Genomic DNA, 22,124 nt, shown 5'->3' with positions numbered 1-22,124 from the left:
ATCTGGCCAAAGGGATTTGGTTCCCCTGGCATCACAGGGATCTCCATATATGGCAATAAAAGGGATTTGGTTCCCCTGACATCACAGTGATGATAGAGCTGATGTCAGAGTGTGAGAGTCAATCAACAAAAAAGATGTTACCCGTCCGTCCTGCCGTCAGGACAGACACAGGCAAGATGTGACGGTTCTGATAGTAAACTGCGACCTATGGTCGCAACAAGCTTTTACCTCTCTGACTGGCTAAAGCAGACTACAGGGGTTGTCAGGTCCATTACACATCATCATGTTGAACACACAAGCATTCATGATGGTGACAGTGAGTCATGGTGTAGTTCTCTTTGCAACAAATGTTTTTCTTCTGGTAATTGCATTTATGCTTCAGCTTCAGAAATCAAAACATGTGTTAAATTGTGAACATTTTCTTTGTGAACAAAATGTAGCCTAATCATGATAAAATGTATTCGCTACATCAAATCCCGTAGGCTTTTTGTTGAGAAGTCCAGGAAGATAATAACTTCTGCCTACAAAACTATATTATCCCTGGAACACTCTATTAGTGATGTGTAGGCATTTGTTCAACTGCACAACGAACGAACAGCACACCCAGTAACTTGTGATCATATTGAAAGGTATTCAGCTATTACTTTCAATGGTGTGACGTCACATTCTCTTTCTATTATACTAGCCTATAGCTAGTGTCCAGCCACTTTCCAATCAATATTTTCTCCCAAATATTGACACAAGCTGTGTCATTCAAGACATGGCTGCAGGGAAGTGAATGTGAAGCAGAGCTTTGACATCTTCAATCATATCCGAGGGGTTTATGTTAGTCTATTACAGTATAAAATAGACCAGGTCAACCTGGTTGTGCCAGACCCCCTGTCTGTCATCATCATTTATGACATCATACCTTTTGTAGGCATGTCATCATCATGTCATCATCATATATACCCTTTATATAGAAAACCCGGACAGACCGACATTTGCTTATGTAGGCCTACCCATTTCATGGGTCTGGCAAATACTGATTTTGTTTATCCCATGTGAATGTGATGCAAACAAAAAAGAAAAACAGGCTTGGGGGTTTTGTTTCAAGGGCTATGGTGACAATACAAAACAGCAACAAAACACTGTGTTCTTATCTTTTTTTATTTTTGACAATGCAACAAACATAAAATACAACCTCAAACAGAGTATTGGGCCATTAGTGTGGTTGCCTACAGGGCAACCAGACGATAGTTCTTGTTCTGCTTTATTAATTCATCTAGAGTAACCCTTTTCTTCTGTAACCTTTTCTGTAACCCCAAAAGTCAATTGAGTTCAATGGACATGTTCTGTCACTTTTCTGATTGGACAATATAATGGATTTGAGGATTGGTCAAGCTTCATGTGACATCACAATACAGTATATAAGCATGCAGCCACACTTGCAATTTCCCAGAATTGCACATTTCTAATTATATTCCCAGTAAACCTCTCCCATGTGGGGTGTCAGTGTAAATTCCTCTCAACATCTTGGCTATCATGGTCACAGTTAAGATAATGTGCCCACGAGTACAGTATGCTTTTGTAAGTTTATAGGTAACCATGAACTGCAGGGTTCAAGGAAAACGGTTGTGTCGAAGTTGCAAGAATGAGTTCCAGTATAGGCAAGGGAAGCTATTTTGCTGTTGCTATATGTTTTAGTTGCTGAAAGGTAATGTACTCCGACTTTTGTACCATCCAATTTTACCTTTAAATTTCCTCTTCAAACTAGAGCTTGTCAAATGTGGCTGCTTAGCTTTACAGACATAACACTAACACTAACAGCACTCGTAGAAACAAGTTCCTAACTTATGAGGCAACAATGAAAATAGAGTAACAATAAAATGGAATGTTGCTGTATTACAAAATTGGTCCGTCGCATAACATTACCGTTATATCACACGCAATTTCATGCTTGGCTCCAAAGAGGATTAACACCCAATTTATATACCTTTAAAGGAAACACGGCTAATACTGTGGCTTCTCTTAATCCTCCCAGCACCCTAAGCAGAGATGTATTCAGTCTGCTAGTTTGACTCCAAGCATGCTGACTTCCCCAGAAAGCTGATGACTAAAGTAGTGATTGAGGGAGATCAGGGGCCAGGGGGAAATCAAGAGTTTTTGCACCCAGCAGCTATAGAGGGCCAATGACAGTGTCAAAAGATTATGTGCTGTGGGGCTAACAATACTAATGGCACTTCTTTTGCATTATGATAATTGCCAAGACAAAATTGCCACCTAATTTTTTTCCCTGTTTCTAATTATTGGGCTCTTCAATGTGAGCAGGCTGTGGGAGCACAGCATTGGCAGGCAATTAAACTCCTGCAATTACGTCTCCATTGTGAAGCGCAGCTTTGCAGCGGATTTGCGGGGCAGAGAGTGATTGCTCTTCGGCGCAATTAAGCACAGGACCAAATCTGGTATGGACCTCCGAGCGGATCTCTTGCACCTCATCGCTGGGCTCTGTTTGCAGCCGGGGAGTGCCAAAGTACGTGAAAGAGGTCACTTTAGCCAACGCTGCGTTGCCTTCAGTGCCACGGCACGTGTCAATCACGGCGGCTGCCTCTGGCGTAATATGTGCAGTACACTCACACACCCTCCATATGAATGTGAATACCAGAAAATCTGAACAAAAAGAAGAAGAAAAACAGACATTTAGAAAGAGCACTTCCAAGGAGGCATGTGGATTGTAGGATTAGTGCTTTTCCTGCTCTAGCGTGTCGGAGGGAGCAGTGACCCAGGGCGAATGTGCTCGCTAGGAAGTTTAGAGCCGTGGACTCTAGATGGCCATCTGGAAACCCTGCCTGAGAAGAGGGGTGTTTATGAGAGAGGCTTTGGGGGGGGACACAGACACACAGCCATTCTTCCAGAACACTAAATTATGTGGTGTCGTCAAAGTCCAAGTTAAATGTCAAATGTTCACGTCCATGCAAGACAAGGTGGTTGAAAAATGATGAATAGGTTATATTATAAAAAGCAGGGTGAAACGTTACCAACATTTCTTTGAATCTGAGAATTCAGAGGTTTTTGAAAATGTGTAAGTAAAATCTATACCCTGATGGTAGAGTAATAGGACACATTCTATAGGAGAACACAATCAGCATAATTCAACACGATATCCTGTCCATCTCAAATTACTACTTGTCGTTCACTCGTTCATTGTCGGTTATGATGGCTGAAAGTGTGAATCTTCCAGACATTATGCGCAGCATCCTTTTAGCAGTACTGCATCAATCCACGACCACAGCTCTGGGGTAATTCCGGTAACATCAAGGCTGAGAGTATTGGCACAAAATGGCACTTAAACTGTGATTAGGGGTCTTTATTGCCCACTGGGTCCACCATGTTTAAGACCGTATGCCCTCATAGTAGTTACTATAAGGCACTTTGGATAAAAGTGTCAACCAAATGGCATGTTACTCAACAGCAGTGCACTCTGTCGAAAACACTCCATCGGCGATGATGCTCCGCAGACGGAAATGCAGAGCCGTTGCCGCAGTAACATGCTCATAATCCATTTGTCTGTCTGTCTGTTTGTTTGTTTGGTACTTTTGTTCCCCATTTGTCTCAACATGGACAATTAATTCCCCTTGATTTAATTGATCAAAAACTCCCCAATAAAATCCATTAACTTTTTGCCTGGGGCTGGACAAAACAGCGGCACCGCATGCAGCTGCTATTATCAACCGAAGCTGCCAATTAAAGCTAGACACACTGCAGTTAATCACACAGAGTGCAAAAAAAAAATGTACCTCGGAGCACCGAACAACTGCGCCGACTCCCTCCCAGGGCCTTTGAAATGTCAATCTCAAAATGTCATCTCCACATTTCTTTTCAGGTGGTATTTTAAAAAGATTATGTGCTCATTGCATCTCTGCCAAATAAAACCTCTTTGTACCCCTTGGCCTGTTTGCTTCACAATGTAGAAGCAATCACTTTCATTGACATGGCTCATAAATCAGGAGTTGCCTTGTCTGTTTTTCCACCAGATGCTTTTGCATGCATGTGGAGAAACTTTTTTTCTTTGCTCTCTACGGCGGCTGCACATTTCTGTCCCCCCAACTCTCCCATCTTTGTGCTTTTCGCTCTCTTTCATGCTCCGTTTTCTCTTTTCAACCCTCATGTTCCTTTACTTTCTCTTTCATGCCCTTCTCTCCTTTCTCCCTCATGTTCCTTCCTTTGACTGTCCGCTCCACTGAACGTTTCCTGCCACTGTGTGAGACACATCTGCATTGCAGTGCCGAGGGCGAACCTAGCAGCGGCTGGAAGAGAGATGTGGTGAGTGCGAGCAGCTTTTCAAAGAAAACAGATAGGAGGAGAGAGAGAGAGGGAGAGAGAGAGAGAGGGAGAGGAAGAGGGCGAAGGGGGGCAGAAGAGGAAAATGAGGGAGCAAAAGAAAGCGAAGGAACAAGTCAGAGACAGCAAATTACAGACTGACCCGCCGTTTGCAAACATAATGGACTCATGAGTGACAGCAAAACATCACGTCATTACAGCCTCCTGCTCTTTCTATTTATTGTTGCCTTTGACACGGAAACACAGCCGTTTAACCCCCCCACCGCCTCAACAACACCCTCCCAACCCACCCCCACAGGAAGAAAAAAATCAAATACAAACAAAACCATTTGCCCCTCAAAGTGCTGTCACAGGGAAATCATAGACAGGGTCATCCGACCCCCCCCCCCCCCCCTACCGCACACCCAATGCACCCCCAGCCCCACCGCACACCCCCATGCACCCCCCACCTCGCTCAGAGCGCCTCGAACGTTATTAATGGCGTCATCAAATTTCTTTTTTTTTTCTCCCACTCTGCTCAGTCTATTTCCCTTCCGATGTTCGGGCCTGCTCCATCGTGTTCTGCCATGTTTCTGTAATTGCTCCAATGGCCTGCCTTATGCTGAGCATGTACATTTATGAGTGCACGTACTATTGTGCGCACACACGCACCAGTCCATGCCAGTGTTGATCTACTTTGTAAGTGTGTGTGTGTGTGTGTGTGTGTGTGTGTGTGTGTGTGTGTGTGTGTGTGTGTGTGTGTGTGTGTGAGAGAGAGAGAGTGTGTGTAACACAGTAAAGTCCTCAGTGTTAATCTATCCATGCATCTGTAAATCTGAGGGTGAACAAGTACAACCACAAATGGAACCTTTACGGGTCCTTTTGGTTACCATGTGTTCCCTCTCAGAGCTAAATGAACACTGAGGACTTTCACTGTGTACTGTATATATGGCTTGCACGTGTCGTGTGTTGTTCCCTCCCCCGCCGGGCCCGTCTGGGAGTTTGTGGGGCAGAACTGCCAAGCCGCGGGGCGAGCTCCACATGGAGCCAAATGACAGCCTCGGGGCCGCCATTGGTTGATGACCGTGAAACTCTCGCGGTTAACGTAAGGCGTTCGACCGGCTGCCACAGCCGGGAACCTACAGCCCTGCGAGCTGCTCTCCGAACCGACTCGCCGCTCTCTGCATGCGCCGCAACAAACAACGAAAGGGACCACATGCCTTATAATTCATAACAGCGACTGGCTGAGCAATCAGAGGTGCATGGCACAGAGACAGAGACAGAGAGAGAGAGAGAGAGAGAGAGATGCGCACTCAGTACAATTTGTCATGGTCTTTCAGAATAAATGGCTCTCTGTGGTTAAACGCTGGTGGGCAGAAGTGAAAACAAAAGTGAGAGGGAGGTTGGACAGAATGGAATGTTGGAGCAGAGAATGTCCAGCCTGTCAACTCTCCCCGAGTCAAGGTCAGACCAAGTGAGGGGTAAAAGTGAGTCGAAGAGGCAGCAGAGCAGGTGGGGCCCCCCTGTGTGGAGAGAGAGAGAGGTGTGTGCGTGTGTGCGTGTGTGTGCATGTGCGTGTGCGTGTGCATGCGCATGTGCGTCCGTGCGTGACAGGGTTGGTGACCAAGCCTCAAACCCACCATTAAATACAGCCATTCCACTCCAACCCTATGTCTGTAGGTCAACATGCAGCCCTGTCTGAACAGCCCTGGTGGCTTTCCTTACTCTCCTCTACGTTCAAGGTGTTTTAATGTCACATGCACATACAATACAGCTTTAGCACCACTGCGGGCAGTGAAAGTGGAAAAACAAACAAAAGCTAAAACAACTGCAAATTGAACCTCGTTCAGTGCTGTATTATGTCCAAAGTAAACTGTTACTTTTCAGGACATGGATAAAAGAACCTGGGTTCCAATGGATCTATTTAGTCAAGTTCTCTTGTTAATACTCCTTGTTAATACTTTTCCTTGGTTAAATATCTATAAAAAACTATTATATTTAACCACTTTAAGTCTAATTTTGCTGAGCTTGTAGATTGGCTTTTTTTGCTACTTTAGCACTACACTGTCATACGACAAGTATAACATACTGTAGGGCGTTATATGGACATACAAGGTTTTTCCCGACAGTCAGCGATGATATAGCTATTATAATAGCAATGGAATAGTAATGAAACAGGAAAATCCTGGAGAATAGCTCAGTATTTGAGATGGAGGCAACGTCTACAGACGGATGTTTGAAAACAAGAGCATGACCACTCTACTGCTCAATCTCTCCCCAGATAAGAGGACAGCTTTTTAAGGTTAAACAAACGATGTTCCAAGATTATTATGTAAAGAGCGGAGATTATTTTAGCCACATTCATCATACATTTTTAATGCCTCTGCATTTATATCTGATTCATTTTTACCCCTGCCCTCTATCTCGCTCTCTCTGTCCGTATGACACACACACACACACACACACACACACACACACACACACACACACACACACACACACACACACACACACACACACACACACACACACACACACAGTGCACAGGCACACAGTTTATTATGCAGTAACATCACCAGATCCCCCTTAGGCAGCTGTGCATCTCCGTATGACTGATGAGGGTAATTTCTCCCAAACAACAGAATGATCACTTCGGTGGTGAGGGCCCCAGACCCCCCCCCCCCCCTCCTCCTCCTCCTCTCTCTCTCTCTCTCTCTCTCTCTCTAGCAAAAAAGAAAAGAAAAAGTGCTGTGTCAAAGAAAGTAATGAGACATTTGTTGCTGTGTCTCTCGCTACTGTAGAATGGTTTTGTGGAGATAAAAACCTCTACCCTCACTCTTAATATAAATTAAATAAACGTGTGACCAAGAGACGGGGATGTGTGAAGATGCGTGTCAATATGTATTGACACGTTTACCCTCAACCAAAGGCTCCTAATCGAGTTGCATTGATCCCCAGGCAAGCTAGCATAATAAAAGGCACTTTCCATCTCTGAGTTCCCACTGTGACGGGTGGGGGTGAAAAAGGAGAGAGGAAAAAAAAACAAGCTTTCCTTATTTTTTCCTTGATTACCATGGGGATCCAATATAATACACATGCCACAGTGAATTAGCTTCACATTCAGAACAGGGCTTGGCTATGCTTTTTATTTTTTTCAGTTTTTTAACTCTGTACTCTGTACAACTGAGCACCAAGGGGGAGCACAGCCAGAGGAGAGCAGCAGTTAGGGAGTTGTCTGCCTTCTCTCCTGGCCTCGTAGGTTCAGCCTCAGTGCGCTGTCTTTACCTATTCTCCCATCTGTCAGTCACACACCAAAACAAATCCACCTGTCGGCCCAGAAACCCGGGCCTGAACGCGCCGCCGCCACAGCTGTCTGGGCGTGCCACGGTGTGGGAACGAGAGGGCCAGCGCCCTCCTCTGGTGATGGAAGGCCCATTATGAGGCTTATTACCCAGGCTGTCAGCAGCACCTAGACCCACTGCACCTGCACGGTCGACACCCCCGGCCCCCCACCCCCCACAACTAATGAAGACAGCCGTGCCATTTCAATGGCACGTCGAACGTGGAAGACACGGCTCTGTGCGTCCCCGTCCCTGTGTCCTTGATGACAAGGTTGGCTCCGACCCATGTAACAATATAACAATTGGAGCATGAGAGACAGACATTCTCTGCGCGCGTGCTACTTGATTGCCTCGGCGATGAAGCTATTAGCAGGGCATTATGTAAATTGTAAATGGTCAGAAAAAAATAAAACATCTAATAGGATAAAGGCTAAGTACAGTGCAATTTAATGGCACTGACTTTCAGTGGCTCTTTGAAGGATGTTTTCAATTATAACAGAGCTAATTTAATTCATTGTTTCACAGCTGAAAATGCATTTTTAAAGGTTGACTGAGTCTCTATTTCAGAACTCAGGTTTAATCAGTCATGTACGTTGAACACATGCACTGGAACGTCCTCTAAAGAGATTGACAAAGTTGCCGGGGATCTGCGCTCGGGCTCTTAAAGGGACATGTGCACCTCCACCCTACCTTCCCCTCTCTCTCCCACACAGAAGGAAATCTTCAGTTGTGCCGGGCAGAGCACGCGTCTGAGAGATGAAAAGACCTGCGCCTTTAAGAGGGCTGTCTCCCCTTTCCCTCATGCTCCCCCTCAACTACACAGACACTCCTCCTGTGAGCATTTGTGAGGCAGCTCCTGTCCCTTACGTCTCTTTGTGGGGGAACAGAGCACACTTCCAACAGCATCACTGGAGACCACACTGAGGAGCGCTCCAGGGAGGGACGTCCCCCCCCCCCCGCCCCGCCGCCGGGTTCCAAACCTCAGCAACACCCACGCTGCCGGCTACCGCTCCCCCCGTCCCCCCCCCACGCCAACACAGGAGGCCAGAGAGGAGCCGAAGCGAAAGACATCATCCCAAAAAAGCTGGACGACCCTCATCCAGAGGTCCAACACCTGGAAACAGCCCCATGAGGTCAGGCGAGAGTTCAAGGATGTCACGGATCGCCGCGCCAACATGAGTCACGCTGGACTTGAACGCTAAGCACACAAGGTGGAGTGTTGTTTACACGGTACTTAGCTTTTTCTTTTCAAAAGTTTGGTTGGAGAAGATTTGGAAAAGTGCTCTATGTTGTTTTACAGCTATTAGGATAAAAGCAGTGCATGAATTCAGGACAACAAGAGAGAAGAGGACAATTTAGGCTGATTGCTTTTTTCCCCCCGCATCGGTCTGCCAAACACTTTCTAAATAGTCCTTTGTGTTGTGAAATTGAGAACATCTTCAATGGTCTCGACACTACTCTTAATTCACCAGCCAGCCGTTTATCTTATTTCTGCAGCCCCCTTCTGAGAGGCAGCATTAAAGACTATTGATAGTGCTCTCGGGGAGCCGGGTAATATGTCTTGTATGAAGTCTTGAAACTTTACAGCTGTTGACTGGAGGGAGAGAGGGGGGGAGGGGGGTGTCAGAGAAGTGGCACTGAAAATGATGCCGAGCGGTTTTCCTTGTGGGAAGTGTGAGAGTGGACTGAACTTGTAGCAGACGAGCATTCGTTCAGGAGAGGAGACATGTTCACGGGGTGTGGAGTGGTCAGCGGCCAGGTCCCGTACCTGGCCAGAGAGGCTGTCGGGCCTTACCCTGGGCTGGAGCTGAGCAGACAGATCCATACGGAGATTGGAGTAACTTCGGGGACCTGCCCTGCCTATCAGGGTCAAGCTTACTGCAGCATGGTGCCATCGTCAGCAGTCAACATGTCCGCTGTGTCCAGCCTCGCAACGCCTGTCCAGCTACCTAGTCCTCTTCCTCTTCCTCTACCTCCTCCTCCTCCTCCTCCTCCTCCGCCACCGCCTGCACTAAAACTAGGGCAAGGGGGATTCAAGAAGGTCTGCCGGACGGAGGAGGACTCACCCTGCCCTTTCCCGGGCTTGGCCTCCGGGGTGCTGGAGATGCGAGTTAAAGAGGGAAGCAAGATCCGCAACCTGATGGGCTTCGCCATGGCACGCATGCAGGGGGAGAAAGGCGATGGCAAGGGGAGCGTGGGCGACGGCGGTGGGCTGCGGCAGGTCATCTTCTCCGGGTCAGGTCGTGCCGTCACCAAGACCATCACCTGTGCCGAGATTATGAAACGCAAAGTGGGCTGTCTGCACCAACTGACCAAGCTGCGGTACAAGGGGGTGAAGGAAGTGTGGGAGAGTCATGAAGGCGGGTCGTCAGAGATGACAGTGCACCGGACAGTGCCCTCCATCAGCATTCTCCTTTCCAAAGACCCCCTAGACCCCAGCGAACCGGGCTACCAGCCTCCGGAGACCCTCAGTGCATTGTGGGAAGAGAGAGAGGGCGCGGAAGCCCTCCAAGCGGCGTGCAAGAGACCCTCCGGTCCGCTGCCGTACACCGTTTTCCCTGACAGCAAGAGAGTGTGTTTGGGGGAGGGAGGCTCGGTCCTCCCGACACGCTGACTGGCTGAAACGGTGTCAAGCGGCAGAGAGGAATGAATCAGAGGAGTTAATTCCACGCTGCCCTCCACTCAAGCACAGTGCTGAGACAATCAGAGCACTCACTCAGACGGAACAATGCTTTCTGAGAGGAACCTAGTAGCAGTCTCTCCAACCTCCAGAGGTCAGTTTGGCCGGGGGAAGCTATAGAGCTCGCCTCTGTAGATAAACAGCATTTATGGGATGTGCCTCTCGGCACGTCACACGCAGCCTCTTGAGCCCACAACATTGGGATGAGGTGTGTTTACGCTATAAAATCTTTTTTAACAGATTCGCATCCCATTTCACACCACCAACAACAACAAAAGAATACAGTAAGCCATGAGCTGCACAGGTTCCAGGTTGTGGCTTCCTGCGTCAGAGTTAACTATCTGTAGCCTGTGGACTAACTCATCTGTCAAAATCATACAACTGTCATCTCCATGCCTCCATATTCTCTCATCATATGTGACCTTTAGAAATGCACAAGGCAGAGCCAAGAACTTAAATTACTATAAAGTAAATTGCCCAAAGCCATCCGTGAAATGATGAATGCAAAGCATACCAATTTTGTCTGTTTTATTAAATATCAAAGAATAGAAAGTAAAATAAATTATTTGCCATGGAAGATTTGTTTTGCACTTTGTCTTTCTTACTTAGACGTTGTCACAGCCGACTTTGCAGAGCTCTGATTGAAAAGAAAATCACAGTATGCTGATCTTTTGATAACCGGCAGTGAAATTTGTCTGCTGCGCAAAAAAAAAAAGAAAGAAAGGAAAAAAAGAGCTGATTTAACGACATAGCTGGTGATAAGACACAGCTCCTAAACCAAGTCAGTCTGACAGAAGTGCCTAGGGCAGAAATACAGGCACAGATTATCATTAAGATAGCAACACAACATCACAACACACTGGAGAAAAGGATTAAAACTAGGTTTGACAGAGCTGAACACCATTGTACCCCTGCAAAATATGAATCCAAGGCAACGTGCCACACCAATGCTACATTCCTTCCCCTTTCTGCCTATAGGCTCACCCACCCATATCTATTGTGAACCACATCGTATCTTTTGTGGCATATTCTGCCCTTTCTCAAAAGAGCTAATATGCTTGACAGCCAGGCCTAAGATGAGCGCAATAGACAAGCTAACGCTATACTTCAGCTTGACTGACGACAAAATTGGAGCAGTTGTGGACATTCTACCGATACCTATTTTTATGCATCGCCTGCCTGCATTTTCACACCTTTTAGGTACCCTTTCAGTGGCAGAAATTTAAGGAGAAGCTGAACAGCTGAACCATAAATTGTAAACATCAGTGGTAAATGCATTAAAATCAACTCCAGGCATAACATAGTGGAAAAGCACATCTGAGCAGCGTCCATATTGAATTCCATGGATTAAAGGTTTCTACATACCTTTGTTTGAACGTTCTTCTAAACAAAAATCACACTAATAGAAACCATTCGCCAGAGAATTATTTAATCCCAGTGGGCCTAAGGACTTTTTCCACTTAATCAACCATGTCTTCTGGGTATAATAACCTTTCACAAGTGGAATTGTGTGTGGAGCCTTTTTTCTCCTGATCTTAATGAAAATCTGCCAAGGCACTACTCAGCCTAATAAAGTAAATTAATCAAAGGCGCCTCAGAAATGCAGAAACAGCTCTGTAACGATTTAAATAAAAGGAAAGAAAACACCATCCCTATAGTTTTTGTGTGACAGATTTTTTTGTTCATCTTTTGCATCATACAAGTCTGAATGTGTCATGCAGGGGCTGCCACAGCATTTCCAAATGTCTATGGCCGACACAGCGATTAACCTTCTTCTCGATCCCATTAAGAGAATCAGAGCAAAGCAGAGAGGACTCAAGGTTGAATAAGAAATGCTGCGACTGCAATAAACCCCATATGGAACAAACTGCATGTCCTCAAGACTGCCGGAAGGTTATCACTTCAGGTCGTTGTTATCACGGAGTTAACAGCTTTCACCCAAGAGCCCGCAGGAGAGTCAGTCAATGATGCGGGTCACACAGATAGCGCCGCCACAAGTAAATCTCAAATCGACCTGAATAAGCTATCAAGCATTAAGAATTCTGGGCAAAGAGTAAAATGCAGAAGGGGGTAATTAGAACTAACAGGATAGCGCACCTGAGTGAGAGCACAGATAAAACACTGTGACAAAAGCATTACCCCCAGAGCCAAATCCAATGTGGCTGGAGCGAAATGGCACAGCGGAGAAGACAACAAGATGCTTTATGAGAGTGTGGCCAAGGTTATTCGCAAGCCGAGTCTGTTTTTCCCAATAACATTTGTTTTCTAAGAAGTAATCAAGGTGGATTTGGCAGAGATAAATTGCCAGGGCCTGAAATATAATATCCCTCTTCTGTCTGCACAGCACCCTATGCATACATTTACCTAGTCTGACTATAGGCCCATGCAATATGAGGAAAACCTGTTTTTCCAAGAAGGACTGCCAGACACCAGCAGAATCTATGTGAAGCTATGTCTTGTTTGTGTTACCAACTGTATTAACCACATGGACTTTAGCATCCCTACTATGTACTGTAAGTAATTAAGCCTTGCCGAGCCATGTGGCCCGCATAGGGCAGGAGCCTATCTCCTCTTTCTGTAGCGTGAGGCAGCTTGATGTACAAGTACAACCCCTGGATGATGCTAGTATGTTGCAGGGACTTAACCCCCAATCCAGCCCTTGATGCTGAGTGCCAAGCAGGAAGGCACTGTGTCCCAGTATTATTATTTTCCCTATACTGGGGTGAAGATATTTGGTGTACTGTAGAGGGGAAAAGGATACTCCTAGGGGACTATACAGGCAACACAGTATAGAGTTTATGTGGTTAACAGTACAACAATGATGAAGTGATGGTGAAGAATAACTTCATGGATTTGTCAGAAGGGACTACTTCACACCAGGAAGTTATATGTACGCTGAGGCCATATAAAGTTCCTGTCACAAACAACAGACTTTTGTTTCCGTGATAAATGTAAATGTTGTTTGTTTACGGCAGACATAGAAAGCAATTAATCAGCGCTGTTTGCAACTACCGTAATCAACATGAAAAAAGGAAAAACAATGATTGCACTATTCTGCATGATGATGCAAATCAAGCATTATAGTGATTGATTGGGTACGAAATTAACTATAAGAACATTATGCTAAGAAAGGCCAATCACGCTTATCTACTGCGAGTGGCAACAGGCTAACCTCATGCACCAAGTGTGAATTAATTCATTTTGAACTCATTGTGTGCACTCAAAGCGAGTGCACACACTCTATTTTTTCCTCCCTCCCGCCTTCACTGCTTCTGCTGCAGATGAGAGCGAGGTCTCGGGATGGCGTGGGAGTTCGCTATCTCCCAGCCTCCAGATGGCTCCGTCTTCGCTTATCTAGAAGAATGGGTGCCGCCTCCATTTTTCAACACGCCTTATCTGCGAATCCTTTAAATTGAATATTTACTGGGCCTATGTTCTCTGCCTGCGGTAGCCCTCTGAAGTCGCCATTCCTCTTGCAACTCGGCGAGACGGGCCAAAAGGTTTTTCCTCACTCGTACACACACTCTCCATCTGCCTTGTCAAGTAATGGGACAGTGATTGATTATACGATTGCCAGAGAGAGAATGGAAGGTTAAGTAGAGAGCGGCAGAGACATACTAATGAATGGTCATCCAGGGAATATGTTCCAACCATAGAGAAATGTATGTTCCCCCAAAAACTGACAGCTGGCAGACACCCATCTAAAGTCAGGAGAAATAGATTAAATTAATCACTGTCCTCACACTATTGTCTCAGTCCCAGTCCGACACTGGAGGTTAAGAGAACTCTCAAACAGCCATTGAAAACGTCTTATTGCAATATGACAGGCCGGGGCCTATCTACATTAAACAAGCTGCACCACCGCTACTCCTCGGTAAGTGTCTGGAAATGTCTTTTCAAACCATTTTTTTTTTTTTTTGTGGAATGCCTCCATGTTGCATTAATCAGTGCAGCTGAGGATGTAATTGCAGTGGTGGAGTCAAAGCTGTAAGTGCAGATAATGAAGGCAGAATATATGGAGCTGCCAGAATCAAGGGTGAAAGAAATGAGAGGTTGAGAGTGTGAAACCGCCTCAGCTTTCTCTAAAAGGGGTTTTCATGACAGATAGGAAATGAGGGTAGGCCTACATTGTATAAACAAACGACCATGACCACCTATGAATTAAACAACGTAACATTTCCTCATTGTCTGGTAAATTGACTACACCAACTGTTTTTGTTTCATTTGGGGTGGCTTATGTACGTTGAACTGTGCTTGGAGACGAAATTTCCATTTATAACATGCAGGTCTTAAACTACTATATATATATATATATATATATATATATATATATATATATATATATATATATATATATATTCCCATTATATATTCCCATAATATATTCATCATTCATCAAAAAACTAGAAAATGGGAATATGTATTTAGTAGAGGTGTAACGATACATTTTAATAGCGATTCGATACATATCACGATACATGGTTGACTATGTATGGATGATATTGGTTCATTCATGGTGATATGATACGATTCGATGTAATTATTTAAAATCGATATAGTAACTATTTAGCAAAGAAACTAAATCTGTGTGAAAGGTGTGGATAGTGCAGGTTTTTAAGGGAACATGTATTATTATGGATATAAATAAGTAAACACAGTGATTATCTGCCAAATACATGGAGACATTGTATATTGACAAACCTGCACCTTGACAAAAGACGTGAACCCAGAGATTACACACATTTATCAATAGACCAGTGTAGCTATATGGAAAGGAAAAGTAATTAAACCCCTCCTTTTATTTTTTTCTTCTTAAAAATACAATGCACAAGTAGGTAGTATCGATACAATCGATTCTTTGCACTGCCGATTCGATACGATACAAAATAAAACGATACGATTCGATTTTAGCTGTTTTCATTTCGATATACTTAGATTTTTTAAGTTAAAAACGATATTTCGATACAGTTACTATATCGTTACACCCCTAGTATTTAGTGTTATGGCCAATGATAAGACAGATCTTGTGTGAACCTGCTCATTTAGTTTATTTGCCATTATGTTGTTTTAATTTGAACATGTTAGTATGGGAACTGGACTTTTGATGTCACTTTTTCTAAGCAAGCAAAATGCTGTAATCAGGGCAGGGGAAGGGGGTACTCTGCTTCAGTAATCAGTATAAGGGGGTAGGCTACTGCAGCCAAAAAAGTTTGAGAACCACTGCCATAATGTAGTATAGGCTCACAAAGATGAATTGAAAAAGCCCAGAAGACTTTATTCTTTCTATTACTGCCACCTCCTGGTCAGTAAAGTAAACTGAAAACAGTAGTGAAATAAACACACACAGTAGGCTGTGCTGTAGTGTGATAATGTTACTAATTAGGCTCGTGGCTCTTCAAGACATTTTAGGCCCTACAGACCGCAGTTTTTGCACAATAAAGTTACACAAATGTTCCCAGAATAGGCTATCAATGTCAAAGAGAAATTCTATCCAATAATGTCTAAAGCTGCATTCTAGAATTATAACACAGCATTGCAAATGACAATATAGTAGCATCATATGCAACACTGTTTTCCTTGATTGCCTGTTTGTGCAAGCAACACCTTCAAGATACAGTATGCTGTCTCCCTTGTATATCATCCATTCCCCTTCACGGTCAGAATTTAAGGAGTACAGTAGTGTATTAATTAGTATAGTAGAAATAATTCCACGGATGAAAGCATGGCACAAATCCAAGTATTCCCAGGCCAGCATTCACAGTTAGGGTTTGAAAATTAAGGGGAAAAATATATGTATTAGTAATAATACAATTTCCACCAATATAGGCAGGTTTAGATGCTAGATGCTTAGGAGCTAAGACTTATTCCAATTGTGAAATGACTGATTACAGTATGAACGTATTCCCATTGCAATCTTTATAATAATAATGACTAGTAAGTCGCCTCAGGACAACATGCTTTAGGGAGAGGTCGCACCAATTCTTGGCCATCTGGCCAGTGATGTATATCGGACCAGTTACCGATACATATATGGAGATCCATGTAGTACATCCCTTTTATGCCCATACATGGAGATCCCTGTCTGAACCAGCCGCATAGATATGGGCTGTCCTCCTCCATATATGGGCATTCCCTAATGAAGTCCTGTTAGATATGGGATTAATAATGATGACATCAGGGATCTCCATATGTGGGCATAAAAGGGATTCTGTTAGAGTGGTTCCCATGACATCACAACATACAATATATTTTAAGCCCATACATGGAGATCCCTATCTGAACCAGCCACACAGATATGGGCCATGTCTTGGCCATCTGGCCAGTGATATATATCGATGACATCAGGGATCTTCATATATGGGCATAAAAGGGATTCTGGGGAATACCCATATATGGACTTTTACATAGGTGATGTCACCTGTGATATCACATGTGATGTTACATTGATGTGTCAAGGGAACCAAAATAATAACAAACTTAATTTATAGAGCGCTTATCAAAACAAGGATCTGACAGTCCGGCGGGCAATTGCCTGGAATGCTCTGCATGGGATGAGGAGAGTGTTGAAATCTGACATGGGAGAAGACCTCAAGAGGCGGCTGTTTGTGGCTACAGTGGAGTCAGTACTGCTGTATGGGGCCGAGACATGGACTCTCACAACAGGAAAGGACCACAACGGACCACAATGAAAACAAGTCCCCTGCAGGACTTTTTGGTGTTATCCTTTTAGCTAGGGATGGGCAATTCATTTTTCATATTGGTATTGACCGATGTTGGCCTTAAAATGCAATAACGGTATTGAACCGATATCAAAATAATGTATCGGTTTTAGACTATGTTTTATTTTATAAAAATGATGTTGAAATAAATAATACCAGAATAATAATCTGGGGAAGCTTTCAAAAGGGTCAACAAATTGGGATATGGGATTATGGGTCAACATTTCAATAACAGTGCATCCCTTGTTTTGGAATAAAGAAGAAATAATGAATATACTGTATACATACAGTATATATATTTTATACAGAATGAGATCATATCGACTTTGGTTTATATCGGTTATCGGCCATAACAGCAATTAATTATATTGGATATCGATATTGGCCAAACATATCATATCGCCCCTGTCTCTACAGTACTTACTGTACCATGTGCTGTTCACATTTCAGACTAATAAAGCATTCAATCGAAGTAAACAAAAAGCCCTTGATGGAGTATACACAAGAATGGTACGAATGGCACTAGGTGTCACATGGACGGACCCCATCCTAGCTCTACTCTACTCCCACGGGTCACAGACAAGGTCAAAGAAGGATGAGGCTGGCAGGGCACTGCGTCAGGCACCCGGAACCATTGGCGAGCAAACTGACACTGTGGGAGCCAACCCATGGCACAGTCAGGAAAGGAAAGTGACTCACCACCTTACGTACTGTAGATATATTATTATAATAATAATAAAAGCTATGTGAAATATAAACATTAACGCAATCAAACAATAAAATGTAGAAATATAAATGATGGAAAAATCTTTCCATAATCATAACAAAGAAAACAAACATAATGAACTGCTTTTGCTATGGCAATACCTTTAAAAGTCCAAACTGGGATTTGATTAGAGTGCAAGTAAACCCCTATTATGGATTATTTTCAGCTCTGCCAAAAGGATTAGGAACCAATGCCTTTACAGGCTATTGGAACTGTAAATAACTACAGGCATAATCAATATCACAATCAACGTAGTTATTATCAGGTACTTCAAGAAGGAAAATTGATTGGCTGCATTTATGCATTTCAGCCTCTGGACAACCAAGTCTGAGGCATTCTGAAAAACAACATCACCATCGCCAAATAAAAATCAATTCATGATCTTATGACTGGATATATTGTTTGTTAAGTTTATTTGTAGATTTTTATATATTTAATCAAATTTTATTTATTTTGTTTGTTTAATGGGTTATTGTCATTAATTGATACTAGTTTCGGTTCTACGGAAGATATGCAGCCTTTCCAGCTAGATGCTTGCCAATGTTTGTTTTGAATCACTCGCTTTATTAGTCAGAAAAGGACAAAAAAAGGTCTTGTGGAATAATAGAAGTGTTTGTATTAGTGGTCGCATTGTGCCGAAAATCCATGTACTTTTGTACGCACGTGCACACGCACACACAGCAGGGGGAGTGGCACAGTAATGTAAACAAACATGTATGCTACCCTGCCGCCTCCCGTCGGAAGCAGACTCACAGTTGCAATCCTACAAAAATCCATTCCCCGTTTCATTGTATGTGTACAGTAAATGCTTTTACAACTTCAACAAAATAGCAGGAATGGACATAGTTAAAGATGTCCTTGTTTATCTTTTTCCAGACAAGAAACTATTTCAGCTCTGGCAAAGTTATCTCTACCAGGAGATGGACGTTACACAATTAAGACATCAGACCCAAACATTGGTGTGGCAGACTATAATTAGTTAAAACATCCCAACACTTCTGTGATGGAGAGGTTAGTTGGCCTTTATCTGCTCCTTTGGAGGGGAGACAGGAAAAGCCAGAGTCAAGTCTCTTAGAGAAAATCCAATTAATCAACTTAAATCTAGTTGATTTAGAAAGCTCTCATGGCAGAGAAAGTTAACAGTCGTCCTTTGAACAAATGATGTGAATGGGGTATATAGAAGCAACAAATCAGCCACAGTAAGAAATCGCACGGTATTGCATGGTATCAAACAAGACAAACATGCGTATCTCCTTGTATGGGCCGTTCTGTCCGTGACATCAGCTGTGGTGATGTCGGTCTCTGCGTACTTTCTATGGCGTTAGTCTCGTGTGACGTTAGTCACATGCTCATACAGACAGGGACATAGGGACATAGGAACATAGGGACATACTGTAGGGACCTACACACAAAGCCAGACGTAGGAGCAGTTAGCACCGCTCAAAATAGCTAGCTATAAATACAATGAGACATGTTTACTGTTGCCACTTTAGACTGCAACCAGGACATCTTTAACCCTGCTAGTGGCGAGGTTTTAAAGGTGTAGTTCACCTAAAACGTTCCTTATTCTTTACCAATTACACACACCCCATGAAGCCTTGAATTCATGGAGATTTCTTTAGTTTTTTTTTGCATTCCAGAGACAATAATTTGATGAGCGGCTCATTGGTCATTAGAAGACTCAGTGGGAGAATCTTTGAGTTTCCTTTGAGTCTCGTCCGGTTCCTGAGACTCTGCCCGTCATCAGATTATTGGCTTAGGAATTTGACAAAAACAACAAAATCTCTATCGATTCAAGGCTTCGTGGGGTGTGTAATTGATAGAAAATAAGACCTTTTGTGGGTGAACTACACCTTTAAGGATGTCCGTGTCCGTTGAACGCTCTGTCCATCACTTTGTGTGTTGTATCACAACACGTTGGTCACAAAGGGGGTACCGGTGCCATGTCATTGTTCTTACGGCGCATTACTCCATTGCTGAACCACATAGATTAATTGAAGTGACCAAGACATACATATGTTACAATTCACTACATTTCAATGGCAGACGCAACTCAACCTACAAACTGTAGATTCAAATCAGCATTCATTTCCAGAGCCAGAAACAGCCACTGAACATGTTTCATTGCTACCCTGTCATTGGGTCCCAAAATGAGAGCAACAGTACAAGAATCACATTAGTATACACTATACACACATCGTACAACACCAGCATCAGCAGCAAAGAAAACAAAAACAAGGTTCCTACCTTGAGCCGTCTTCTACTTGACTTCATCAGTTATGTACCATAAGTGTTGGCCAGGGTTCAAACTTTGGAACCCATGGATAGAGAGATAGAGGCAGACAATCTCTAGTTCATCCTCAGATGAGGCCTTCCATCGGTGTCTCCAGTCATCTCCATTATCCATACATCTGCCTAGCTCGGCAGTACTGTCCTCCTCTGCTGGAATGACACCAACCAGCCTCATTCTCCCGGCTGCCATCTTCTCACTCCATACAGATGCGCGTAGGTAACAAGTTCATCCTGGTTCATCTTTAGTCCTGCAAATAGTACTGCATTCTGGTGTAACACAGTAGCCAGGGACTTCTGTAGAGCAGGCTTCAGGGTCCAGCATTCACAACTGTATAGGAGAACGGACTCAACAGTTCTTAGTTTTCTCTTGCCCCCCATGTAAAGCGTCTTTGGGTACTTAGAAAAGCGCTATATAAATCCGAGATAGGCTATTATTTATTACTAGAAGCTGGGCCACCCTTCGGGCGGCCCAGCGTCTAGTCGGCGACCTGGCCAACTCGGAACAATGTAAATAGGGAATGAATGCCCCGCCCTTTAATGCAAACCCCATTATACCTGTTTTCATAGGACCCGTTTTGACCATCTGTCTGCCTGTGTCCATTTATGCCCATATATGGAGATATCTGTATCTGTCTGTCGGCGTCCATTTTATGTCCATATATGGAGATCACTGCAGTTATAGTTCTGGGTCCATTTTATGCCCATATATGGAGATATCTGTCTATCTGCGTCCATTTTATGCCCATATATGGAGTATCTGTCTGTGCCTCCAACTGTGTTGCAGACACAGTGCCGGTTCCCCCTTTAATGCAAACCTCATTATACCTGTTGTCATAGGACCCGTTTTGAACATCTGTTTGCCTGTGTCCATTTATGCCCATATATGGAGATATCTGTATCTGTCTGTCTGCGTCCATTTTATGCCCATATATGGAGATCTTTGACCATCTGTTTGCCTCTGTCCATTTATGTCCATATATGGAGATATCTGTATCTGTCTGTTTGCAATCCATTTTATGCCCATATATGGGGGCATTCATTTTATGCCCATATATGGAGAACGCGCGTGCCCGTGGGACGAACGGTTCTCGAGATACGCGGATTACATACATACATACACACTCACAGAGATTTTTTGTTGACTCATGTGGCGTACGTGATGTCAGAGCCTTTTATGAAGTGATGTCACAATGAGTCAGAGCTTTCGCCGATTTCCTCCGGAACAGCCTGATGTCAACAATCAACCCCGCATAAGGAGATTCCGAACGTTTCGCGCCGGTTCGGGAAAACCGCGCGTCGGGTCGGGTCTGCCCATATATGGAGATATCTGTATCTGTCTGTCTGCGTCCATTTTATGCCCATATATGGAGATCTTTGACCATCTGTTTGCCTCTGTCCATTTATGTCCATATATGGAGATATCTGTATCTGTCTGTCTGCAATCCATTTTATGCCCATATATGGAGAACGCGCGTGCCCGTGGGACGAACGGTTCTCGAGATACGCGGATTACATACATACATACACACTCACAGAGATTTTTTGTTGACTCATGTGGCGTACGTGATGTCAGAGCCTTTTATGAAGTGATGTCACAATGAGTCAGAGCTTTCGCCGATTTCCTCCGGAACAGCCTGATGTCAACAATCAACCCCGCATAAGGAGATTCCGAACGTTTCGCGCCGGTTCGGGAAAACCGCGCGTCGGGTCGGGTCGAGACCCGGCACTGCACTCCGTGCCGCGGCAGGGAACGCGCGTGCCGAATCTGAAGCCGGTGGGACGAACGGTTCTCGAGATACGCGGATTACATACACGCAGACAGACACGCAGAGACTTCTCGCATTTATAGATAGATTATAGGACTGAGACAAAGTACTACTAACTATATGTTATTATTAGAAGATTATTAGAATCCATAAACAACAGAAAAGGCTCGCACAATGACAGATGACCGTTGAGGCTCTTTGGTTGCAATAATATAGAATCTTTTCATTACAGTGTAAAAAGGTCAATTGACTCAGTGATGA

The 22,124-nt window shown here is 44.0% G+C and overlaps 1 protein-coding gene across 1 annotated transcript; it reads left to right on the top strand.

Moving 5' to 3' along the window:
- Positions 1 to 9,366: 9,366 nt before the first annotated feature.
- Positions 9,367 to 10,254, top strand: rpp25a (ribonuclease P/MRP subunit p25, a; the record flags this gene model as incomplete). The annotated part of the gene is made up of 1 exon (XM_080730121.1): positions 9,367 to 10,254. One exon carries the CDS (start codon positions 9,367 to 9,369, stop codon positions 10,252 to 10,254), a length of 888 nt encoding a protein of 295 aa, XP_080586247.1.
- Between the last annotated feature and the right edge of the window lie 11,870 nt (positions 10,255 to 22,124).

Source organism: Nannobrachium achirus (assembly GCF_963921795.1).
Source record: "Nannobrachium achirus genome assembly, chromosome: 7".
Classification (NCBI taxonomy): domain Eukaryota; kingdom Metazoa; phylum Chordata; class Actinopteri; order Myctophiformes; family Myctophidae; genus Nannobrachium; species Nannobrachium achirus.
Note: the sequence above shows the minus strand (reverse complement) of the source record. Positions and strands in the feature narration are given on the sequence as shown.